The sequence below is a fragment of the Pantherophis guttatus genome, chromosome 7 (assembly GCF_059756535.1).
Source record: "Pantherophis guttatus breed Tessera chromosome 7, ASM5975653v1, whole genome shotgun sequence".
Taxonomy (NCBI): domain Eukaryota; kingdom Metazoa; phylum Chordata; class Lepidosauria; order Squamata; family Colubridae; genus Pantherophis; species Pantherophis guttatus.
Genome location: NC_142069.1, coordinates 35661108 through 35687639, shown reverse-complemented (window position 1 = coordinate 35687639; position 26532 = coordinate 35661108). Strand labels below are relative to the sequence as shown.

Below are 26532 nucleotides of genomic sequence, written 5' to 3'. Positions count from 1 at the left end.
ATTCTTCAGGGAAGCAACATACTCCTATTAACCAGATAGCTCTGAACACTCAGAGGAGTTTCCTAGCAATGCTCTCTTTTTCACTAGAAAAGCCCAATATGTACTAGCTGCTGTGAAGCTTTTGCAGCCAATACATTGGCATAGGTTTTCTATGGAGTACAATTAAATCCAGGTGTCAACTATGAGAAATTGGAGACAGCTCAAATTAGTTTCCTAAGAATTTCAGATAGCAAAATATGTGCTTAACTCTGCTGTATGTTTGGAGGTAAGGTTTATAACAAATCAAAAGAAGAGCATGGTTGCATGTATTCAGATATTGCCTAAAAGCTATTTTTCATCCCAAAGTCTGTTATATCTTACCTTATCAGATAAATATTATTTTTCCTGGAAATTCCAAATAATTGACAAATTACATAAACTGAGGTTCTCAAGTAAGATGCTGAAAAGCTGGGACTGGATCAGGCAATCGTACTTAAACAAACCCTTGGCATAAAATTACACAAAGAATATATTAAAATATCACATGGAGTTCAACTGACGGATGGAAAATTTTGGTTTAAAACAGCATTATATATGATCCAGCTTTCTATTGTGGGAAAAATGTCCATTTTAAATCAGGAACCAAAGCATTTTGAGATAGATGCAACAAAGTATCTTTTATTGGCATGCACAATAAAATAAAATAAATAAAAAATAATAAATTAGATATCCCTGGGCTTCAGGCCAAAAGAATGCCAAAGAGCCCTGAACTAAGTAAGGTTATGGATTATATACCCCAGAAATGTTACATAGGAGTGATAAATAAAGCAATATAAATCATCGTATGACCTTTACAGCCACACTGTAAGGTCTGCCCTTACTATGATTAGACCAGTGCATCTAAATTCCACACCCCTACAAAGGCTCAAAGCCCATCTCTTTTTACTGATATTAGCACTATGTAACATAAACAATGTGATCAGGATATGACTAAAATTCATAGTCTTCAAGTTTCTATCCTAGTGCCTTTAGTTACTGCATCAAATTGGCTCATAGTATACCCATATAATGTATATTTTCACACCAAGAAAAAAGTGACAACCTGGTTTCTGTTAACAGTTTCTCCTGCCCCTCACCCAGAGTCATTTGGCAGAGTCATCTGCTATATCTAATGTACACTCCAAAACCATAAGGAAAAGGGACTATTTGCCCCTATATTACAATGTTAAGAGTGTCTTTACATTGTTATGACTTAATATTTTATCAAAGTGATGTTGGTACATAATTATACCAGGCTATGGTGTCTGGTATAAGTAGTTTAAAAATAGATATTTACAATTACATACATCCTCCTTGATTGATATATATTTACAGTTTATTTTCTGGTAGAAAAATGATAAAAAATTGTATTCATATAATTCAGTTAATAAATCTCTCAATTAAACTGGTTGGAAATTAAATCACAAGTAACCCTTCTACTAACTGAGAAGCTGGCTAAATTCAAGGATTCACATGCAGTTGAACATAACTATATTGTGTTCAGTTAAATGTCAGATAATTCATTCTTTCAACAGCAAAATGTCAGATTGACCTCATACAAGATGCTAATTTTATACTTCTTAGGAGTTGTTAGGGTGCTAACAAATAGAACTAGTCGGCTTCTCCTTATTTTCTTCAATAGACTTCCATCATTTCTGGATTATTCTTCATACTTTGAACTTTACACAATAATCAACCACAATAATTTTATTTCAAAAATGTTCATTAAATTGTCTTTATGTTAAACACCAGGTTTCATCAATATGACTCTTTTGAATACATTAAATAATTATTGCTTTGAGATGGGCTGCTTACTAGTCCTTGATGACATGTCCTCCGGCTGGAGCCTCCATTTCGAGGCCAGGCTGCCACTGAGGCAGGGTGAAGCCAAACAAGAGATGAAATATGAAATTAATATTTTTCAGTAGAAAATGGATTAAGCCCTTCTCTATACAAATGCTCTCTGTTGAGGAAGAAAAGCCTGAAGGAGGTCAGTCACCTGCAGGTTTCCAATTGACTCACTGCAGGATCACCCTCTCTCATTCAGCTGTGGGGCTTTTTGCCATCATACCCATTTTAGGATTTGACTACCAGAGTGCCTTTGCCTCCCTCCACGCTTCCTGGAAAGCACATTATCACCAGGGTCACCATTACCAGCAGCGCTCTGAAGCAAGCACAGAGGTAAATAGCTCCTCAGTATGAGGTAGCAAAGGATCTGAGCCACAGGAGAAGGCAAGCAGGTAGCAGGGAAGGGGAAAAGGTGGCTTCTTTTTCCCTTGATAGCAGGAGCAGAATCCCTGGGTAGGGAGAACAGAAGGACCACGTTTCTAAAGGATGGGAGAAAAGAATACCAATGAATGTGTTGGGAAGAGCCCTAAGTTTGTCATATTTATTTTTCCCCACACTGGATTTTATTGTACTGCAGAGCTTCACAAGTTTTCAGTTGAGTTGAACCTAAGCCTAGTAAAGTCACAAGTTTTCAGTTGAGTTGAACCTAAGCCTAGTAAAACTGTATAGTGTTTGGGAATTAAATTCTTTTTTGTGAGCTTGACACCAATTTCACTGGAAACAATTTGATGGTCATTTGGTATGTGGCTTGAATTGCTAAACCGGCTTTTGAAAAACCGAAACCATTAATTATATAAGATAGACTGTGGGATCTTATTTTATTATATATAATTGAATTAATTTATTATTAAATCCACTACCGTATTATCTTAACAGTTGATGATTAAATTAAATCAATGGCTTCAAACTTTGTAACTAAAATATAGGCTATCACTGAATATGCTACCCTCATATATTTGCTAGCACAGGAGTGTATGCAGCAGTGTGTCATTGGATTCAAAATCAGACAATTGAAACTTGCCCACCCCCATTTTTATGTGCATGCAACATGTGTGATGCACATTAAAAAGGACAACGTTCCATTGGCTTGTCTCAGAAGCCTGCCTTTTGCTTTTAGAGGAAAGTAGGATATAAATAACCAAATCCCAGGACCAATTTCATAGATTCCTCATTATAGGAGTAAACGCCTCCTTCAGTTGGCTATAACTGAAGTAAGAGTAAATAGTACCAATTCTAAAGGAGCTATTGGATATATTACCATAACTGAAATATATTCAAATAATTCTGGAATACACCATTTCAAATTTAGGAAACAATTGAATCAGCAGTTATACTGGTTTTTATTTATTTATTTTATTGCTGAGTGATGTATACTGATGATGTAGAGCTAACAAGTTATTTAGCTACCGAGAAATATTTGAAATGATATGATCAAGTGAATTATGTCATAGACTGAAGTTAGGATTAGCATTAATATATAATCTGAGATTTTTGACATTTAAACATTAGAATGATACTTTCTAATACTTGACTGATCTATTGGAAATGACCTGAAAAAGAGAGCTGAAGTTTATTTATTTTCACATTTATATAGATGAAAGTGTGAAGCTGTGCATAGAAAAATGCAGTAACTAAAGTACATTAGATATGACATTTTTATAAGTAAAACCATGATTAATACTGGAAAGTTTATTTAAATAGCTTGTGCAAAACTTCATTACCAAAAATGGTCTTAGGAAAGAAGACTGTGAGGGCAGGACCTTTTTAAAAAAGGTCATTAAGAAAAATGAAGTCTTAGTTGTTTTCTACTTTCATTACTGTTGTTATATTCAAAGCAAACAAAGATACTGTTATATGCTCGCCACTGTGCCAGCCACTGGATTAACACTATTATATCAAATATAGATAAGAAAAATATTCTTTGGTTGATGAATTATTCTCAATAAACTTTAACAATGCCCACTAAGATGTTCTCAAAAACTCCAAATGTCCTTACCTGCTCCCCAAAATTTGTTGATCTATTTTCTATGTTATCTTTTTCATTATAAAAGTATATAGAATATTTTGATGCAGAAACTGATTTATTTACATTACTGAAACAACTTTGGCACTTAAGCATAGACATTATTGTGGATCATCTAATCCTGCCTTAGGTGTGAAATCCATCTGATGACCTTGGCAAGTCACTCTTAGCCCAACCTACCTCACAAGCTTATTGTTGTGGGGGAAAATAGGAGGAGGAAAGAATATGATATAGTTTGCCATCTTGAATTATTTATAAAAATAATAAAGTGGGGATAAAAATAAATATATTTTAGAAATATTTTGCAGGTACCAAGAAAGAAAATACTTAGTGACCTTAAAATAATAAAATGTGATAGAAACATTCTAACTCAGGGGTGTCAAACTCACGTCGTCATGGCGGCGTCATGTGATGTATCGGGACTTTTCCCCCTCTTCACTAAACCAGGCAGGGGCAAGACCAGCACGTGACACATCTGGCCCATGGGCAGCGAGTTTGATACCCCTGTTCTAACTAGTTATGTAGTAGGGTTCTGCAAAATATTTGAAAAGGCTTCTTCACAAATTGTGTTCTGTAAGTGAAGCACTCTTTCTTGAAGCATTTAAACAGTCATACCCTTTAAAAGGTGTTTTCTAGGTGTTTCCACATGTGCAAGCATACACAGATAGTATATCCCCTGAAATCACTAATGAAATAGCTACAAATATCCTTGAAGTGAGCAAGAAAAGACTTTAAAGCATTAGAGTGTTCTGAAAGATGCACAACTTTAAATTTTTCAATTACACAAAACACCCCTTTTCAAATACTTTGCATAGCTGTAATGTGTTGTCTGATAAATAGCCTTAGCTTTTCATTAATCCCTAAGGAAGTTAAAATCTCTGCTTCTCTGATACTTTGCAGTGAAACTACTTTTTATAATTGCTTGACAAATCAGATTATCATAATACAATGACCTATAGAAATAGAGATATTTGTTCCCTCATTTTTGTATACTGATAGTTCTGATGTCAAATATACTCTAAATCCGTTATATTACATAGAGATCAGGGCAGTATATCTCTACTGCAGTGTGGAATTGCTAATAAAAGTGGCATATATTATAGGGAGGATAAGCAAGTATTCTGGATGATATAAGGTCGTATACTAATTTTTAAAGTGCAGATATGGACTTGATCAAGGTCAAAGTCAAGATCAGTTTCCCCAGAATAAGAGCGGAATGCAAATAAATAAACAAATCTATTCAATTTCCAGTTTTCATTTTAAATAAGCCATTTATCAAAGTTGAGATACGAAGTAAAATCTGTTATCACTATTTTTTAAAAAAGAAAAGTCTGTTCCTCCTTTTCAGTGTTTTAACCAATGAATCCACATTATTGGCCCTAATTGACATATATACAGAAATAGGTTCACCCTAACGCAGAGAAAAATCCCATCATCTTAAGACTCACAATGGCAGAGAAAATCATTTCCCAAATAATGTGGTAAGCACAATTTTGCAATTACAGTAGGTAATTTTAATCTGACTTTATTACTTGAAATTGAAGCACAAATAATTGCCTAATACAAGTTAAAAGATTGCTGTGATATTTTTCTCACATGTAATACGGCTCTATGTATACAAGAAAACTTATGCAGATTACTGCAAACATAGCCTCCATTGTAATTTGGGCACTGAAGAACGATTAGTGCAGAACTGACATCTGGATCCATTCAATCCATTGTAATCTGATGTGCTGCTGTTCCTGCTGCTTAACAGACGATTTAACTTGAAGCAACTGTGGTTGACCACTAAACGATATCTACTTATAGATCATCATGCAAGGCCTATGAAAGGAAATACCATCCAGAATTGGCTTTTAATAAGTGGTATTCTGTTTTATTATATTGTGAATTTGATGTGCTATAGAAGGCCTGTTGATCTATTTATTGCAAAATTTCCATAGATATTTGAGTCATGCTTGAGTTATACTCATCATGTGTTTATCCGATAGGTCTGAAGAGATGAACTTTGTTACTTGGATATAAATAATGAATTTCTGTGTATTCTGAATGGGAGCAGAAAAAATGTGTGTGTGGTTTCCTAAATAAGGTTTTACTTAATGTGAAATAAGAATATGTACAATTCAAAATAATTTATAGAATGTGCTTCAGACCACTGGGCAATTTATTAAAACACACCTTTCTCTTTTTTAGGTTTTCACACAAGTTGAAAAAAGATGCAGCCACATTAAGAATCTCATTAAATACATACTGCTTTAATTATGCGATTCATTTCAGCAGCAACATTTCTTTTTCAGGCATGTACTAAAACCTGAAAACCTGTTGCAATAAATAACAAAAAGATGATATGATCATGCAAAGTCCAATCTACTTCTTCCATACCAATTGGGAAGCATGAAGTAAGAGGCCTTAATTCATTCATAGGAATCTATTCATACAATTTTTAATTTTAGTATTTGAAGGATTATTTTTCACAGCACCAATAATTGATTTTTTAAAAAACTGAATCAGAAAATGAAAATATTCTTTGCTTTAAAATGACAATTCTGTGCTTTAAAAATTGTTAATTCAAAAATCTTTTTCTTATAAAGAACTGCGAAGTGTATAAAATAGTAGCTTCTAATGTTCTGTGGAAAAGATCTTGAGAGACTGGGTGAAGAGATGCTGCCTAGGGAACAATTGGATAAGAGACAATATAGCCCACAGCTTTAAAGTGGGAAGAGCAAGAAGCTCAAAAAGGAATCTAAGTTCTTCGCCTACAAAGGTGACAGTGGGAGAATTGTACTTTCAGATTTACAAGTTTCTGTTCATGTAGCTTTACAGTAAAGTAGAATTAGTTGTTCTGGTTGTGTTTCCTGTCTGGTCTACATAGGCCAGACTTACAGCACTAGATTTGTTCAGTGAATTCAAACAAGCAAAACCACATTCTATTATTTTTTTACCAAACCGTTGCTATGATATCATAGTATGACAAGCATGAAATAAGAGAACAGTATGAATTTCAAGCAATTTCCACCTTACAGTGCTTACATGTCTTACAATGGTGCTGAATAAATGGTACTTACAACCAATCCTCAAAGTTCCAGTCTCTGCAGTGTCCCCACAGTCATGTCATTTGATCTGGTTGCTCAGCTTCTTAGCTAGCTTCTTACAAGCACAGTGAATGGGGAAGCCGTCAAGTCACAAATAACAATGTGACATTGTGGAATTTGCTTAACATTGGCAACTGGAATTGCCAGAACTGCTATCTCTAAGCGGTACGGTCACAACACTCTTTATGACTACATAAGTTGACCTTAGAAATTCTAGTCCCAATTGTTATCATTGACCAAGGACTACCTGTATATATTTATTTTGTAATATAATTTTACATATGCCTACTTAGAAATAAAACTGCAGAAAGCTAAGTGAATCTTAATACTGATTTAAATAGTGGTTAGTTATGTGTAGTCTTTTTAAATGGACTATACATAAATAACCTGTACAAAAATAATCTGGAAAATAATTTATCATTTAAATCAATTGGATTTAACAAGCATTTATTTAGTCAAGTATTTTGGAGATTTGGAGATATATAACTTTTGTTTCTGATAAACTAATTAAAGTGGCAGAAGAAAGCATAGAGAACTAGTGAGATAATATTTAGGAAGAAATAAAGATAAATGATAATTTCAATTGAAAGAAATAGGAGATGAAAAGTATGCTGATCTTCATAAAATTAAGACTATTATGTTTTAAAATAAATGCATATATAATTGTTTTACATAACTTGATCTTGATTTGTCATCTTTTTGCAAAAAATTCAATTATTTTAATCCAGTAAATATGAGTTACATCAGATAAACTTTGATTAAAATAATTTCAGTTCCAATTATTATTTTTTATTTCCAATTTGGTAACTCAGTCACCAGATTTTAATTGTTTGGTCTCTTATTTTTATTTTAAAAAAGAAATCAATCATTCCCTGAATTATTTTACAGTTCAAGTATAGCAAATACATACCCCTTACAATGTCTTCAAATAATGATAGAGAAAGATCATTGAATAGCCTATATACTGTTATCATCCTGATATGTGTTCTATCAGGGATTTAGTTATTATTTTAAAAATTTAAGAATCTTTTGCACAGGTTGGTATACTTTACTTATTTACAGAAATTTTTAAACTGAAAATTTAAAGTTTAATTTTTACACATAATCTGTGATATAAAATGCAACTTTACATTTTGTTAAAGTGTTACAAATTCAAATAATTATATAACTGTTTTTAATATACAGCGATGTTAATTTACAAAAGAACATTCAACTGTTAAAAATGTAAAAGTTTAAGAATGGCTGAGATTCATTGTCAAAGCAAAAAAAATGACTAATGATCCTCAAAAAGAGCTGAGATTCAACAACCCTATTATTCTGTGAGCTAATAAGAAATCGTCCAACTGATTGTTCAATTTCCAATTTTTCCCAACATACAGCACCATATTATCCTTTCCCATGCTGTAGTTATATATTTTAAGATTTGAAGGTGCCAGTCTTTAAGCACATCCTGTTGGTGCCTGAACTATTTCTGCATGACTATTACATATTTTCATAATGGATCGTTTTATGTGTAGTGCAAATTTAATATCTCTTGAACAGTCCTTTTGTTGTAATGAAGATTTTTTATCTTCACAAATGAAGATGAAGTTATCCTATCAGTGACAAAGGAATATTTTATTCATTTACCAGTTATTTCACAAGTTAATGATATATAATAGCAATTGTTCTTCTTCACATCACTGCAACTTAAGAGAGTTTAAAACGAAAAAAAAATCTAATTTTTCTTATCCCTTTTTACAAGTGCATTTTCTGCAGAAATGTTGTTCTGAGTTCAGTTCCATAAACAAAAAATAATATAAAATGCGTCCTTTCCTCTTTCACATTAATGTATAGGGTCTGCTAACATTTTTCATAATTCATTTTTTTAATATGGTGAAGCAAGGTATCTTTTTCCAAATGAGCTTCAGCAAGGGCCATCTTGGCTTTGGCTAATTCCTGTTTTAGACATTCATTTTCTTCTGTAAGCTGTAATAAATAAGTAAATAAATAATTTTAATCTTAAAATGCCAAATTAAGTTGGATAAGATTTTATAAACAGCTTTATAAACAAAGTATACTTTATATGAAAGAATTCTATGCTTTTCATTTGTTTTTTGTTTGTTTCTTTTTTGGTTTTCTTTTTCAGTGCTTTGCAATACACTTACAGCATTTTTTAATGGCATTTTTTTTTTAAAAAAAACCTCATTCTCTAGACTGATAAAATGTAGATTTGTATAACAACTTCAAGTTCAACACTACTACTAAGTTCAAGATTACTACTCTGCAATACAATTCTGGCCTTTAGCATTACTTATAACTGGATGTAAACTACTCATCTATCCTCACTAATTTAACAACAGAAGACTCTGATAGTGCTACATATTAACACACATTAAAAAACCACTTGTAAGACATGTAAAAAAGTCACATCAGCTGGTTTGTGAAGGGTAGAATAGATTTACCAGAAATCATTTAATCATTTACTGCATATGCATAAACCTGTTCAGCAGGCACTGTCAGCTGACCGCTGTTTATGTTATGACTTTAGTTAACACAAAAACATATTGAACTAACCTTAGTATTGGGAAAAAAAGTATTCTACTGCAAGGGTTTAAAAATATGTTATAAATCTACTGTTTTGCTTTGAGCCATGGTTCGTAATTTAGTGTTACATATTAACCTAATTTTTTACAATTTCTGTAAATGCATTTTAAAAAAACAATCTATTTCACCTGACATATTAAAATTATATCCATCTTTTTCATACATTTATGTACAGTACTTTCTCAGATATTTAAATTATATATTAGTAATTTTCAATTATGAATGGCTACAGTATGTTTGTCAATTTCCAGCTATAAATTTCTGTTTATTAAAGTTTTTAATTTACATTCATTATTTAATTTCCTTAAAGTGTACATAATTTACAATTATGCATATAATAAAAGTATACTTGTCATCTGATTATCTGGACACATTTCCCTTAAGATGTTTCATATTGAAACTGCTTTGACTGCTATAATTTATGAAACCTTTTGTTCCAATAAATAGGAGGTCATCATTTTATGTAACAAAAAAGTTTTTTTGTTTATTATTTATAACCTCATACTCTAAACAATGTATCCTCCACAACACTCTGTAAAATACTTGTGGAAAACCAAATTTGTCTTCCAGTTTTCTTCAAAAGAATTTGCTGTCCTTTACAATATAAAATCTTTAACTGCCATTATAAAACCAATTTTATAGGAAGGAAGGAAGGAAGGAAGGAAGGAAGGAAGGAAGGAAGGAAGGAAGGAAGGAAAAAAATATAGTAGATTTTTCATTACCTGTTCTTTGATTACTATGGGTAAAGTCATAAATTCTTGGGGAGTGTTAATTTCTGGAGATGTTTGTGTGGACCGGGACTGAAGATTTTTTTTCTTGTGCGTACTAGCTTCAGCATCCTGATTGCCTATTCTGCTTTGTGTCTTTGGTGAATCACTACTAACTGTTTGGTGATCTGTTAAAATAAATCAGAGAATTAAGAGGATTATACAAAGATACTGATATCAATAACTCAGTAAAATGCATCACATCAATATAAACTATATCAAGCAGAAATTGATAGAAGATGGCACAAAATACTTTCAATGCTCTCTTACCAATATTGTTGTTAAATGTATATAACATTAACATAGTATCAGTCAAGTAGCAAGAGCTCAGATCAAACTTATTTTTCAAAAAATATTATTTTAAAAAGAAAGAAATGTTCCCCCCAAAATCTACCTTTTTAAAATTTATTCTAACCCTCAACCCTTTTCTTAACAATATAGACAATCTAAACAGACTTGTTACTTCTCATAGACTTAAACAGATGAATCACCTATTTTTACATTGAAATGATTTTAAACTTCTGAACATTATTCGCAGTGCATTTTATTTGAATATATTCTCAAAGAAAATACAAATGTGTTTTAATGATGTAGATTCATTTGACAAATTGATCAATTTGCCTGTTCCACCTGGATTTATTGGGTTTTCAAGACAAAACACAATTAGGTCTGAAATTAATAGAACCAAATTAAAATTCCCCAATTAGGTATTTACAATAATTTGTAAGCTATCTAATAAGAGTTTATGAGTATTCTGACACTTCAGTGGTCTGCAAAAAAAAAGCTGATTTATGTATTGGCAAAAAATAAAAAAGTTGCTTCTATTTTTCAAAATATGGAAATAAGAGGGAAACAATGCGAATGAAAAATCTAACTTCTACTTACAAGAAAAAATGTCACCATACATTTTAATTGCATCGCTTTGGATAAGAGATACTCAATTTTGTATATAGTAATGTTTTGCTTACTCTATTTTATACTTTTTATTAAATCTAGCACTAAAACTTAAAAAAAAAAGCCAATGACTTTCCTTCACTAATTGGTTTAAAGCTGCCAAGCTTCATTCCACTTGATGGTTTTGTCATTGCAAAAATTTTAGATTATCACTTTACAGTCACTGGAAATCAAAAGCCAAAAATTGCTTCATATTTAGTGCTGAATTGGACTATATGCCTTTTCAATTGATTTAAAGCAATCATCTTCTAAACTCTTGAATCAGGCTCTGAATCTGATCTTGTGTACATCTAAAACTTTAACAGAGTCAGCATATGCACATAATAAAAGTTTAACCAAATTTAAGCAAGAATGGTTCCTATAGATATAATATACCAAACTGCATGTAAAATATCATTGATTTCAGTCTGGCTTCTAAAGGGGCTTAAAATAATAAATTTGTTAAAATAGCAGATATACAAAATAGGGGAAATAAGAAACCAGGCGTTGGACTTACCGTGAACGCCGTTTCTCTGAGGGCTGCAGAGTGGGTCAGGAGTGGGATGATCCAGTTGGTCTAGCCAGTCACTGAGTCAAATTGTTTTGGCCACGCCTCCTCGTGCCTCCATCGCGTCCAGTTTTGTTTGACGAATCCAGATCTAAAAGACAGCCTCTGCCAACAGTTAGCAAGAAGTCGTGGAAAAAATCGCAGGCGGGAGGGGCTAACCTACTCCGCAGCCCCCAGAGAAACGGCGTTCACGGTAAGTCCAACGCCTCTTCTCCCAGAAGGCTGCGGGTGGGTCGCAGGAATGGGACATAGCCAAGCTTGTCAGCCCTACGGGAAGCCTGCGAATTAGGAAGCCTCGAGGCCCGGTGTACCTGTTGGAGGACTCTCCTGCCGAAAGAAGCCTCCGCAGAAGCGAAGACATCCAAACGATAGTGTGGATAAATAAATGGGACAGGAGTAGTCCAGGTAACTGCCCTCGAGGAAGGCCTGCGTGGCCCAAGCAGCGGTGGTAGCTGCACTGCGAGTTGAGAGAGCAGTGACACGCCTCAGTGGAGGAATAGACTGTGTTTCATATGCCCGGGCAATACAAGCCCGGATCCAGTGGCCAATGCTGGCCGAGGATACCTTAGATCCCAACAAGGCGGGCTGAAATGATACGAATAGAGCCTCAGAACGCCTGGAAGGGGCAGTCTGCGAGATGTAGATCTTAATAGCTCTGCGGACATCCAGAGTGTGCCATTTGTGTTCCAATGGATGAGCTGGTCTGGGACAGAAATTGGGAAGGATAATCTCCTGTTCCCGTTGGAATCGGGAGTTAATTTTTGGAACAAAGGAAGGGTCCAAGCGGAGGACAACTCTGTCCGTGTGTATGATACATAGGTCAGGCCAGATGGAGAGGGCTGCCAGTTCCGAAATGCGGCGGGCCGAAGTAATGGCCACCAAGAAGGCAACCTTTAGAGAAAGGTACCTGAGGCTCGATGTACGTAAAGGCTCGAATGGTGGTTTGGTGAGGGCCTTTAGTATCCATGGCAAGTCCCAGGTGGGATACCGGTGGACTACGGTGGGATGGAGATTTCGGACCCCACATAAAAACCTGTGAATGGATGGGTGACGAGACAGCGGTGCTCTGTCCCTAGGTGACAATACAGTGGAGAGTGCAGCAACATGGCGTTTGAGCGTGTTGAGTGCCAGTCCTTTACGGAAACCATCATGGAGGAACTCCAGGACCTGCGGGACAGAAGCTAAAAGGGAATTAATCTCGCGCGCAAAGCACCAAGAGATAAATACCTTCCAGGTGATGTTGTAGAGTCTGATGGTGGACTGCTTTCTGTCTGCCTGCATGATTCGGATGATGTCCTCGGAGTAGAGCGCCTCCCTCAGGAGGAGCCCCTCAAGAGCCAGGCGGTCAGGTTGAGCCACTGGGGCTCCGGGTGGTTGACTGCCCCCTGGCTGAGAGACACCCTCTCTGGAGGGAACCGCCAAGGACGTGCTATTGAAAGGGCCACTAGGTCCGAAAACCAAGGTCTCCTTGGCCAATGAGGGGCGATGAGAATGACTTCCGCTTCCTCCGTTATTATCTTGCGTATCACTTGTGGGATTAAGGCTAGGGGTGGAAGAACTGGTGCTTCCACCCCTAGCCCCGGTGGCCAGGGCAACGGAGAGCATCCATGTTCCCCGCTCCCGGAGATGAAAAGTGAGTGATGAAGCGTGGAAGATGAGCGTTCACTGCCAAGGCGAACAGATCCACTTGAGGTTGTCCGAACCAGAGACAAATATCTTGGAAGAGATCGGGGTGGAAACACCACTCTGACGGTTCCACCATGGTCCGACTGAGGAAGTCCGCCTGGAGGTTGTCTTTGCCAGCGATGTGGTCTGCCCGTAGAGAGATGAGGTGGGCCTCTGCCCACCGCCCGACCTGGAGAGCTTCCTGCATCAGTGTCCTGGACCTCGTCCCTCCTTGGCGATTTACGTGGGCTTTCGCCGCAACGTTGTCGGTAAGTATTAAAATATGGTGCCCCTGTATTGTCTGTTGGAAGGTTAGAAGGGCCATGCAGATTGCTCGAAGCTCCAGCAGATTGATGCTGGACTGCATTTCCTTGGAGGACCAATGACCCTGAGCTACTTATCTGCTCAAGTGTGCTCCCCACCCTTGTAGGCTGGCATCTGTTGTAATGACGATTGGTTGATTGTCTGTGAATACACATCCCTTGTCCAGGGCTGGAGAGAGGCACCAGTGCAATGACTGGCGAACTGACAGAGGAACCCTGACCTTGGTTTGGGAAGCAGCAGTCTTGGTTCGTTGGTCCAGTAGCAGAAACCATTGGAGATTGCGCGCATGGAGTCGGGCCCAAGGCACTATGTTTATGCATGATGCCAGTTTCCCTAACAGTTTTGAGAGGGTGAGTTTGGTCATCGTCGGCTCCAGGAGGATTTGACGGATGAGTAGCCTGAGATTGCCTCTCCTCTCGTGAGAGAGGAATACTTGTCCCGCGTGGGTATCGATTATTGCCCCAAGGTGTGTTAAGCGGGTTCGGGGTTCTAATTGGCTATTGGTCAGTTGTAGATCGGCCTGCGCCCTTAGGAGGGTGGGGGCCTGGACTAAGATATCGTCCAGGTAGGCTTGGAGCCGTACCGGGACGGACCGTAGATGTGCCACCAGAGCCACTAAGACCTTTGTAAAGCTGTGCGGGGCCGATGCCAGGCCGAATGGGAGGGCACGATATTGAAGGTGTCGCCTCGCGTAGCTGAACCTGAGATAACGCCGGTGGGCCGGTGAGATAGGGATGTGTAGGTACACCTCAGAGAGGTCTATGGAGGCTAGGAAGTCTCCGGGCCTGATCCCCTCTAGGATGGACTTCAGAGTGTTCATTTTGAACCTCCTGTAGACAAGGTGGGCATTCAATGATTTTAAGTTGAATATTGCTCTCCAGCCCCCAGAGCGTTTCGGTACCACGAATAGGACTGAGTAAAATCCCTGTCTCCATTGGTCGGGAGGAACCTCCTCCATAGCCTTGATCTCTAGGAGATGTTGAATGGCAAGCTCCATGAGACTGCGCTTGCAATGGGAGTTGGAGACAGGGCATGGTACGAAGTGGTTCGGGGGGCTGGAAAGAATTCCAATGGAAGTCCGAATTCGATGGTATGGAGGACCCATTGGTCGGTCGTAATACGGGCCCACCTGTCTACAAAGAGGGTCAGCCTGCCTCCTATGGGGGCATTGAGGAGTAAGTCATTTCTGACGACGGAATTGGTGGTTGCCAGTTCCACAAAATGACCGTTACTAGGGCTGTATGACTTTGGCTTGACCCGAAAGGAACCCCTGTCCTGACGAAAGGAGCCCTGAGAGTAAGGGCGTTGGCTAGTGCTCTCCTGAGAGAAGAAGCAGGAAGGCTGACTATGGTAGTAGCGGGTTGCCCAGCGATCTGCCCTTCTAGTGGCGGAAGGCAAAACTTTCTTCCTATCCTTGTCCTCGACCAATAAAGACTCAAGTCACTGAACAATTTAGACCCCGTGTACGGGGCTGAAGCGAGACGCCATTTGGCTTTTAGATCGGCTGGCCATTGATGTAGCCATAATAGGAGTCGCGAGGTGACTGATGATGCCATCGCTCGAGAGGCGTACTTGGCTGTGTTGAACGTGGCATCGGAGGCAAATTGAGTAGCTGCAATGATTTTGTTAAGGTCCTGATGGACTCGGACCTCCTGGGCAGGTAAACGAGCTTGCAGCTGTTGGAGCCATAACAGGGAGGAGCGGATGAAGAAAGAGGCCACAGTAGCGGCCTGTATAGCCCAGGCTGAGGCCTGGTGCGCTTTCTTGACGGACAGGTCAAATTTCCTGTCCTCAGGCTTAAGGCCCTCAGATATGTCTCTGGAGAGATAGGGGGAAGGGGAAGAAAGGGCAGCCACAGGGCCATCCACTGAAGCTACGTGTAGAATGGTAGCTAGCGTAGGTTCCATATTGTAATTGCGACAGTCAGTGCCGCTCGGCATTGAAAGAGATGCCGAATTGGACCACTGTTTGTGGACCATGTCTGTGAATAATTTGGGTGCCGGGATGAAAAGTTGTTCGGTAACTGGTTCCGAGAAGATACCATGGCCAGTCGAGGTTGAGGCAGGATCAGTAGCAGGATCCAAGAGGCCTGAGGTGACTTTTGCTTTGTGTAATAGTGACTTGATCAGCTCTTGAGGAAATAGGCCTGTGAAGGCCAGAATATCCGGAGGGGCACCGTTGTCATCTGAGAGGTCGGTGTCTCTCTGTGGCTCATCTTCCAGGCCCAGGTCAGCACTGCCCTTTGATCTCGTTGTGGACCTTTCAGGAGATCCAGTGAGGCTGGCAGAAGGTGAAACTCGGGTGCACCGTGAATGAAGGCTTTCTGAGACCACAAGCTGAGCGGTGTTCTCATATGCCCGTTGCAATGCCATGCAAGATGGCTCTGGCAATTAAATGTTGAACCGCCTCAGGCAGAATCTGCAGGTCCAAGGGGTTAGAATTCTGTGCAGGTGAAGGTCTTGACGGGTAATTGCACAAGTAAAGGGGTCCCCTTTGTGCTGGGCCTTGGAAGGTGGAGAACAAACACATTGCTGGTCAGTTCTCTCGGGGGACAAAGTCCCGGAGAGGTCAAGGTCATCATTGGTATCCTGGTCTTGAGAGCCAGATTGGGCCGTTGTGGTGTCGACCTCATGTTCAGCTCTCTCCTGCTCGGCTTGTAAAAATTGTTGTTGCAATGCCCTTTGGCGTCATTGGAGGTCTTTGAGCTCGTTCTGTGATTAGATTTTCTGCCTGAAGCAGACTTAGAGGTTGCCTTGCAGGCAGTCTCGGCCTTGTTGTCAGGTGACCGTTTCACCATAGTGGAGCAGAGCAGATGAAGGACGTGGGCAATAGCCTGTACTTCTTGATGAGTAATGGGCGGCTTTTCCAGAAATCTGGGCTATGCCCGCACCAGAAGCGGCTAAAGAAAGGGGCCTGAAGATAACAGCGTTGAGGTTTGTATTGCAGAGCAGATATGTGGCCTTCGCTGAGTTCTGGAGCAAAAAATTTTTTTTTCTTGCCCCAGTTAAAATGGCCACCGGACATGGAGAAGTGCAATCAAAATGGCCATCTCAAATGGGCCAAAATGGCCATACCACAAGGATCGTACTCGTTATGGCATCAAAAGGGGCCGCTACAAAAGCAATAATTGGCCGCCCAGTTTCACAATGGCGCAATGGCCGCCCGCAACTGTAAAGGAAAACCCCCCGATAGATTGTTACCTGGGGTTGATCTCAATTGATGTGAAGAGTGCCACTGTCTTCGCGCTCGCACTTTGAAGAAACGCTGTTTTTAAAATGGTGGCCGTTGGCGCGATGGTAATGGCGCGATAATGGCGCTGCTAGCAAAGCGATTCTGCGGCTAGCAGCTGTGGAATGTCCGACGACGCGATCCTGCGGTTAGTGGCTGAGGGACTGGCCGACGCTTGTTCCACAAGCGGTAAAGCACTGGGAGCATTAGCGCCGATCAGTTGTAGAGCGGGCGGTCACGGCATTTTCAGCCTAGAATTGAAGTGGCCAGCTCGCACAGCGCAGGATTGCTTGAAATCGTAGAAGTTGAGGAGTAAATGTAGAAAATAACCCTGAACAATGGTCAGGAGTGAGAGGACTCAGAAAAAAACCGTCTGGTCAGATCCCCTGAGTCGAATAAAAACTGGAGGCGACGGAGGCACAAGGAGGCATGGCCAAAACAATTCAACTCAGTGACTGGCCAGACCAACTGGATCATCCCACTCCTGACCCACTCTGCAGCCTTCTGGGAGAACGAATAGTTCTTTTTCCTTATTTTAAATGACTTATTTGCATTTTTCTTGTTAAATTGTTTTTTGTTTGTACTTTTTTCTTTTTATTAACATGATGTGTGTGTGTGTGTGTGCACACATGTTTGAATGAAGCAATTTTACAGTGGAGGTTTCCATACCAACTAGCTAACTCAAGATCAAAATCTTTATTACATAACAAATACTTTGATGTAATCCGCAGCCGTTTTTTCCTGACATATTTAAATTTGTATGAAAAGGTCAATAAATTTTATGTTTGCAAGACTAATATTCTAAATTGTAATTAATACTGAAAGAGTATTAGAAAGTAAAGATAAAAAATATTCTAAGTTATCTAAGTGATAAAATGTCAATTTTAATTAATACTGTACAAGTATTATGCCAAACAATATAATAATATACTAAGATTTACAGTAATATAATAAAAACAGGAAAAAAACAGATTCAGTAATGCTGTCTTTGCCAAATGATGTTGACTAAAAACATGGGAACTGGAACTGCATTTTAAAAAAATTAGTGGTTAATGTAATGCAATCTTAATTTGATTTCTAAAAGTAAGTCCAGCTATGCAATGGGAATTATATCAAGGAAATGCATAAACATGCAACATAGGTAGAAAATTATTTTGGACAAGTAATCAGTAGACAACTATACTTATTTTTGCAACTAGCAGTTATTCATTAACTGAGATTGCTAATACATTTAACATAACAAATTTTATTATTAAATAGAGATAATTTAAAAAGTTCAGAAAAAACATGAAATATTTAGTAATGAGATTTTGTTCCGCTCATTAAAATGTGTTGTTAGGAGAAAGTACAATAACAATGCTTTACCTCAGGAATGTGATTTGCCTTATTTCTAACCAGATTGAGATTCAAATTAACAAACAGTAAATAATGATTTTCAGCTATTTTGATTTGGGGTAAATCATTACCACAAATATCCTTTGGTGATCACTTCTTAATTTGTTCTTTATATTCATTATGACTTTCTGTACTTTTAGTCAGTCTCCAATTCAATTGAATATCCTATTTGAAACCCAGTATGGATAAAACAAAAGCTAAAATTTATAGGTAATCCTCGCTTAACAACTACTTGTTTAGTGACTATTCAAAGTGAATGAATGGTAGTTATTGATAGTTCTCAAAATTACGGCAGTTGCAGGGGATCAAAATTTGGCTGTTTGGCAACCGGCCTACATTTATGACTGCAGCACGTACTTCTTCCCCATCAATCTCTTCCCCATTCTGCCCTTTGCGCTGCCCTGCACTCTGCCACAATCTACCTGTACCACCCCTCATCTCCAGATGACCTCTGCTGTCTTCTTCCTCCCACTGTGGCCATAATCCACTGAATGAGTACACAGCTGCAGGACGTGCTCACCAAGTGCAGAAGGACAGTGGAGCTTTGCCCGCCAAAGGGAGCTTGCAGGTCTGGCTGGGGAAGTGGCAGTGGGACAGAGCTGACTGTTCATACTGGACTCAGGACTGGAGAAATATGAAGTGTGCACCTAATGACTTCAACTGGACTACTGGAACTGCAGCATACCTGATACTTTGCCTAATAACTGCTTCACTTAGCAATGGAAATTCTGCTTCCAATTATGTAGATTTAAGTGAGTACTATCTCTACAGATAGGGATGCTTAGCAACTGGTTCATGTTTATGACAGTTGCACTAACCTGGGTTCATGTGATTACCTTTTGTGATCTTCTGACAACCAAAGTTGAGCAGGGGGTTGAACTAGAAGACCCCCAAGGTCCCTTCCAGCTCTATTCTGATTGATTGATTAAAGTCAATGGAGAAGCCAGTTTTACTTAACAACGATGTTACTAACTTAACAACTGTGGGGATTCACTTATCAACTGTGGCAAGTAAGGTATAAAAGGGGGCAAAACTGATTTAACTGTCTCAGAAATTAGCAACAGAAATTTTGGGCTTGTGTTTATAAGTCGAGGACTTCCTGTATATTTTAATACTTTAAAATATTTAATGATTGACTCTCATTATACATCTTTTAAAAAAATAATAACCAAAAATATAAAATGAATCACAAATGCACAGAACTTATAGAACTTGGTTTGAAACTTTAAAAATGGCTCTGTTTGCTTTCCTCATCCCTTGCTATCTATTACTACTATGAAAATGTTAAGATTTAGAAAAATCTTGCAGATTTTAATCAATTTTTCAGAACATTTACATTGAATGTTGCTAGTATTAAATATGGGGAAGGGAAGAAAAGTTCTACCTGTAATGTAAAATGAGCCATCATCTTTCCTCTGTATCCTAAGCAGATCAATATACACAGTTACTGGAACTGATTCAGGAGCAGACAAACTATCACGAGGACTATCATCCTAGAAAATATAAAAGATATAAAAAATGTTAACATGTGCTAAGGCTAAATTCTGCATGCAGAAGTATTTTCTGGCAATAAAGTAAATTTCAGGTGACAAGGTCAGTAAGAACTTGTAATCATGTAGGAACATTAAAAGTGTGATTAGACACACAAGGAATTTGGTACAGAAGCACTTTGTACATGCAAAGCAGCAGAATAATAATTTTACCAATAAAAGGGGAAGTAAAGTAAGTAAAAAGGATAAATAATATTAATACTACGACTTATATCCATGATGGCGGACCTATGGCATGAGTGCCAGAGGTGGCACACAGCGCCCTCTCTGTGGGCACGTGAGCCATCACCCCAGCTTGGCTCAGCCACACATGCGTCCATGCCTCCTGCCAGCCAGCTGGTCTTTGGGTCTCTGCTGCATATGTGGGGGGGCTGTGTGCATTGCATTTTGGGGGTTCAGGCGCACTTTGGGCACTCGGTCTGGAAAAGGTTAGCCATCACTGGCCTATATAGTAGATATATCTACTATAGATATGTCTATATGTATCTGTCTAGCTAGTTACAGTAGCTATTATCTAGCAGCTAGAAAATGGGCCTGTTTTTGGCCTCCCGGGGCATCTGTGCGCCTTGTTTTTCATGTCCCCCACATCCAGATCATCTCTGCACGCCAAAAACAGGCAAAACAGCCCGTTTGTTGGCCAAAAACGGGCAAAAACAGTCCATTTTTGACCTCCTGGGGCATTTTTGTGTCTCATTTTTCACCTCCCCCACCTCCAGAAGCATTCTGCAGGCCAAAAATGGGCGAAAATGACTGTTTGTGCGCCCGTTTTTCACCTTCCCTGTCTCTAGAATGTGTCTGCAGGCCAAAATTGTTGGCCTTACCTTTCCGAGTACCATTGACTTCCATGGAGAAAAAGTAAAAGTGTTTTGTAACTCCAGAAATAAACAATAATAAATAATTATAATACAGTAAGGGAATTTAGGATAGTTCAGCATTCAAGGAGATAATTAACAATTACAATGTAAATTTTAAAAAAAGAAATTCAAAAAGTGATGTTAAAACGAAGATGCACTTTAAAAAATGAACAGTTGAGAGGAGAAGATAGACACCTGACTTTCTAGCCATCTTACTGTGAATTCATCTTCACAGGTGTCAAGTTCTGATATTGTTCATTATTTGGAATATTCACTCAGATGAAAAAAGCTCTTCATTACTGAATCACAATTGTACTATATATCTGGAGAAAGTGTACTCCATATACAATACAATTTTGAGAAAGTCAGTTTATATCCAACAATACTTTTTAAAAATATGCACATATTGGTTTCAATTATGGGAATTATTAAGTAATTTTTTAAAGAAATAGTTTCTATAAGAGTTAGGCTATTCATATAGTGTATACAAACTCTGAACAAATACAGTATCAAGCTCACTAAAAATGACTTACTTTTATGTTGATTTTTGTATTAGAAATTTTTACATTCATAGGCATCACTTCTGCAAGCATTTCGTCTTCCAAGAAACGCTGAATGTTCATAAGTGAAGAAGTTAGGAAGTCAGCACTAAAATCTTCTACATGACATTGTAGAAACCCAGTTTTTTCAGATTGCAATGAATGTATTAAAGCACTGGGTCCACTTTCCCATCTTAGTCTTACTTCAGGAGTTGGTTTAATTGGCCCAGGTGCACATTTAGGATCTGAACCTGTTATAAAATTAAATATGGAATTAGGTTATAGGTTTAAACTTTATAGGTTGTTAAATGAATCTCTATAGACCCTATTTTTAATATGATATGAAAGCAGTCCAAATAAAGGGATCTATATTTTGATAAATGGTTGCCTCCATAATTTTACATTATAAATAGAAATAGTTAATCCCTATAGAAATTCAAGGTATAGTATGTTCTTCCTCTCACACTTTCATGCATTCTTATTTGTCTAAAGTCATTTCTCCCAATGCCAATATTACAAACTCCACAGAATCTCTTCTGTTAAGATGTTAAGATGTATTGAATAGTATTAAGTATTGACAATAGTACTGTCCAGCTTCCCTCTTTGCAATATAGATTATTAAAGCAGTAAATCCCAACAAGAAGTTTAAGATTATAATACAAAAAATGTAGCAAGTACTGTACTTTCAAATGGCGGTGTGTATGTGTTTGTACAGAAAGAGGGAGGGAGGGAGGGAGAGGGGGGGGCAATCAATGCCCGCAAAAGTACTATCAATTTCCCTGCATTTTTTTTCAGCATAGAGGAAACAGGTCTTGTCTGTTTTGGGAAGGCAGGGCACTCTGTATCTGTTACTGTTTTGGAATCTTCTTTTCCTTTTTCTAAGGCAGGGGTGTCAAACAGGTGGCCTGCAGTCCGGATGTGTCACGCACAGGCCATGCCCACACCAGCTCTGTAAAAAAAGTCATATGATGGCAATGTGACACCACGTGTTTGACACCCATGTTCTATGATGACAAATAACTTGCATTTTACAATATCAACTACAGTATATATAGCTGATGCAAGTGCTCAACAAGATAAATGGTAGTTTCAATTTCTGAAGTTTAAAAAAAAGCAGTCAGTTTTCAGATATTTTTTTTAAAGTACATATACATATTTATAGGTCTCTAAACTATATGTGTCCAACACGATAATGTATTTTTCATAATCCATTAACAAAAAGAGCAGTTGTTCAAGATACTGTTATTAAAATGAAAATATTGTTAGTGCCCTTTTGTGTTATTTCTTACCTGCTGTTCGGTTGCAGAGATAATGTCGAACACTGATATTGCCCAGTTGATTTGGTAAAACATGATTTATCTGAAGGCATACTTCTGTGTCTTCACCTCTGATGTCGATTTCACCATTAATACCAAATATTTTAAAAACTACCACTGACATCTGTCAACAAAACAAAAAGCAAATAATCTCTTAAGATTCAGACAGGTTTTTTTCTTTTCAAATACTTTGCATAATTTAGTAGTTTTAGGAAGTTTTGCTGCTCACTCTGTGAATCAGAGATGTACAAAACGTTTCACATTCAAAATGTTTCTAACTTGAAATACTTCATTTTGAGTTAAAAACAATTGTTTCAAGTTTAACATGTGTTGTTCCCACCATTACATAAATGTTTCAAGTTTGAAACAAAACACTTTACAGGATGGGTGAAATAGCTTGAGACAATTTTTTGGGTTTTTAGACAAAACATTTTGATCTCAAAATGTTCTGTATGCTCTAAATAAAGTTGTTTATATCTGATCTAAGTTAGAAGTATTATAGATGCTAATAGCAAACACTATAGTCTGTATTTCACATTTGTTTGGATTTTTAATATTTCTAGTTACAAGATACTGAAAAGATGCTTTGCTAAATCAAATATGCTAATTATATTTTCATCAAATTACAAATATATATCTATGTATAGATGTGTAATACATCCTAATGATCTCCTATAAAACATTTGTTACAGGCAATATAGTACCTCAAACAGAATCAATGCAACTGAAAGTTTTCAGATGCAAAAAAAAAAAAAAAGGCTTACAGAGGCTAGGCAAGGCAACCATTTAGTACAGGTAGTCCTTGATTTACAACCTTTCGTTCTGTGACCATTCGAAGTTACAACAGCACTGAAAAAAGTGAGCTGGGGCCATTTTTCTCACTTACGACCGTTGCAGCAACCCCATGGTCATATGATCAAATTCAGACCCTTGGTAACTGGCTCATATTTATGACAGTGGCAGTGCCCTGGGGTCATGTGATCACCTTTTGCGATCTTCTGACAACTGAAGTCAATGGGGAAACCAGATTCACTTTACAACCGCAATACTAACTTAACAACTGCAGTCATTCACCTAACAACTGTGGCAAGAAAGGTCATAAAATGGGGCAAACTTGCTTTTAACAACTGCCTTGCTTAGCAACAGAAATTTTGGATTCAATTGTGGTAATAAATCAACGATTACCTGTAATAGAAATCCAGAATTTAAATATGGCTCCTAGACAGTTCTGCTGACTACCTAACAATGACCCAAAACATACAAGTTTTACCGGTAGTTAAAGTAGAAAAAAGTTAATGTTTTGAAACGATCAAGTCAGAGTCCTGACTGACTTTAACCCTATAGTTTTCCGCTGTGCTCTTAAGACCCTGCTCTTCCAACAGGCAGGGCTAGCTTCATAATTGAGTTTTAAATTTGGAGTTCTTAAATTTTTGGGTTTTTTAGTTAATTGGCCTTAAATGTAATACTTTTAATATTTTTTAAATTTAAATTGTGATATTTGTATTGTGTTTTTACCTGGCTGTACACCGCCCCGAGTCCTTCGGGAGAGGGGCGGTTTAGAAATAAAATTATCCTTATCCTATAGAAATGTTGTTGTGGAAGGACCTGAAGTAGGTAATCCACAAGAGGAAGCCCACCAACCTCCTTAAACTGAAGTTGTTCTATACGTAGGAATCAACTAAAATTCCTCCAAGCCCATATGTAAGACTGATCAAAAGTTATCAGAAATGTTTAGTTGCAGTTATTGTTGCTCAAGCAGGGCACATCAGTTATTAAAAGCAAAGGCTCACATACTTGTGCCATATACAAATATGTAGTTTTGGATTATTTTGCTCAATAAATAAATGAATAAATGTAATGTTTTTCATTTCTTTGTTTTAATTGTATTCTCTTTATCTAGTTTTAGAACATATGTAGACAACAGATGACATTTTAGGCATATTTATGCAGGAACATTGAAAATCAAAAGGCTTCACAAACTTTAAAGCACCACTGTAACTCTTGAAGAATAGGACTGTCCCATAGAAGCCAATTTTTCCAAATAGCCCTTCTACCAACCAAAGATATCCATATTGTCTGGAGAAAAGACAGGGGACTGTTTGTGAACTAATTAAATCTGCTAATTCCTACACCTCCTCTTCTTTAGGGATTAGCAACGTTTTATTCTATTGTTTGTTACTGAAGCATTTTGAAACTCTAATCATCTAGTAGAATCTGAGGTACAAATTAGAAGTTTATTTAACTTTTATGATAACAGTAAAGTAGTAAATTGTATTGAATTTTTGTTTGGCAAGCACCTTTTTTTAATATCAAGACTATGCATTAACACCCCCCCTCCTACAATTAAAAAAAGTATTTTAGTTTTGCAAAGAGTTGTTTAGATATATAAAAGTGTTCTTTATTTTTGGAGCATTACCATTTCTTCACTAGCATCCTGAGTACACTCTGAATTGGCACTGAGGACATCTGGAGATGATTCACCATAATTCTCATTCTCTGTGCCTTCATCAGGTATATTTTCCACCGGTTTATTGGATAAGAGAGCTGGCATATTTACATTATGAAAAAAGAGATGTTTTGTGAATAAAGATTGAATATTCACATGCAAACATTCAAGGTATCTTAATCTAGTTGCACATCAAACTATATAATAAACTGATTTTAAATAATTTAAATTGATTAAATTTTGCTATTTAAGCTGAGATGGAGACATAAAAAGGATATCACATTATCATCTAGTTAGTTGATAGGTAGGGAAACTGCAAATAGACAGGAAGATTCAGCACAATATTTAACCACAATAGGATGCAGATTTCTGCTATAAAGCTACAAAGAAACCTGATTGTTTGAATTCTTTCTTGCATTTTATCTAAAACTTCTCTAAAGTTTTTAAGTTTTGAAAATGTAACAGTAAATAAACAAGTACCCATAACTTTGCAAATTATAGGCTTACAATCATATTGACAGTTATCTGAAACTCAGACTCTCTGGTGATATATTAAACCAATCAAACAAATGAAAGAGCCATCAATATATCATATTATCATATATCTAATTATGGTAATTTGTTTATTGTACTGTAGGCCAAAACAATACATCTGAAATCTATAAAATATTTGTTAAAACACGAACTAAAGTTAGTTGTACTTGTGAAGAAAAGAGATAATATTGTTTATATTCAAAAGTGTGTCAGAAAGTTTGAACACCTTTTTCAAAAAAACTTTGGCTGTCACTTCCATCACTTTCCAAGTAGTGCTCCTCAAAGAAGATACTGTCAGTAGAAATGGTATCCAAAGAGGCTTGTGATGGACTTTTCTTCATGTTCTTATAAGAAACAGAGAATGCAGGGAGATTGGACTGGCACGATTCCTTAGGCTTTCCACTTTTTGATATAAAGATATTAGGAAATCATTACTTAAGATAGAAAAAAATTACAAAATAAAATAAAATCCTTTAAAATACGTAATTAAAAGAAATGTTGATGAAAATATATTCTGAAAGAAATATTATGAAAATATATTCTGAAATCACAAGTAGTAATTATACCCAGTAATATGTTCACACTGGCATTCAGTAGTCATATTACAATCCTGTAACTAGTTAGCACCAACAGCCTATGTACATATTATGGGATGATAGATTTATGATTTTGTTTTAAGCTGACAAGTGATCCCGGATAAAGAGAAAATCCTTTATCTAGCAGGCAACTGCATTTTTCATAAATTTCCTAAAGTAAGTATTGTAGGAAATCCATGCAATGTTCACAACCACCACCATTTTATAAATGAATTTGTAACATAAGAATGTAATAGATAGGAGTATGAAA

General features: G+C 37.2%; 1 protein-coding gene across 2 annotated transcripts in view; it reads right to left on the bottom strand.

Moving 5' to 3' along the window:
- Window positions 1-8046: 8046 nt before the first annotated feature.
- The window catches only part of BLTP3B (bridge-like lipid transfer protein family member 3B), a 54999-nt gene continuing 36513 nt past the window's right edge, over window positions 8047-26532 (bottom strand). For both annotated transcript variants that reach the window (XM_034402921.3, XM_087873955.1), the window contains 7 exons: window positions 25913-26088; window positions 25123-25250; window positions 22680-22830; window positions 21385-21641; window positions 19832-19940; window positions 10290-10462; window positions 8047-8949 (listed from right to left, as the gene is read on the bottom strand). In XM_034402921.3, coding sequence (XP_034258812.2) covers window positions 8824-8949; window positions 10290-10462; window positions 19832-19940; window positions 21385-21641; window positions 22680-22830; window positions 25123-25250; window positions 25913-26088 — 1120 coding nt within the window. In that variant the 3' untranslated portion in view covers window positions 8047-8823. The remainder of the gene's footprint in view (window positions 8950-10289; window positions 10463-19831; window positions 19941-21384; window positions 21642-22679; window positions 22831-25122; window positions 25251-25912; window positions 26089-26532) is intronic.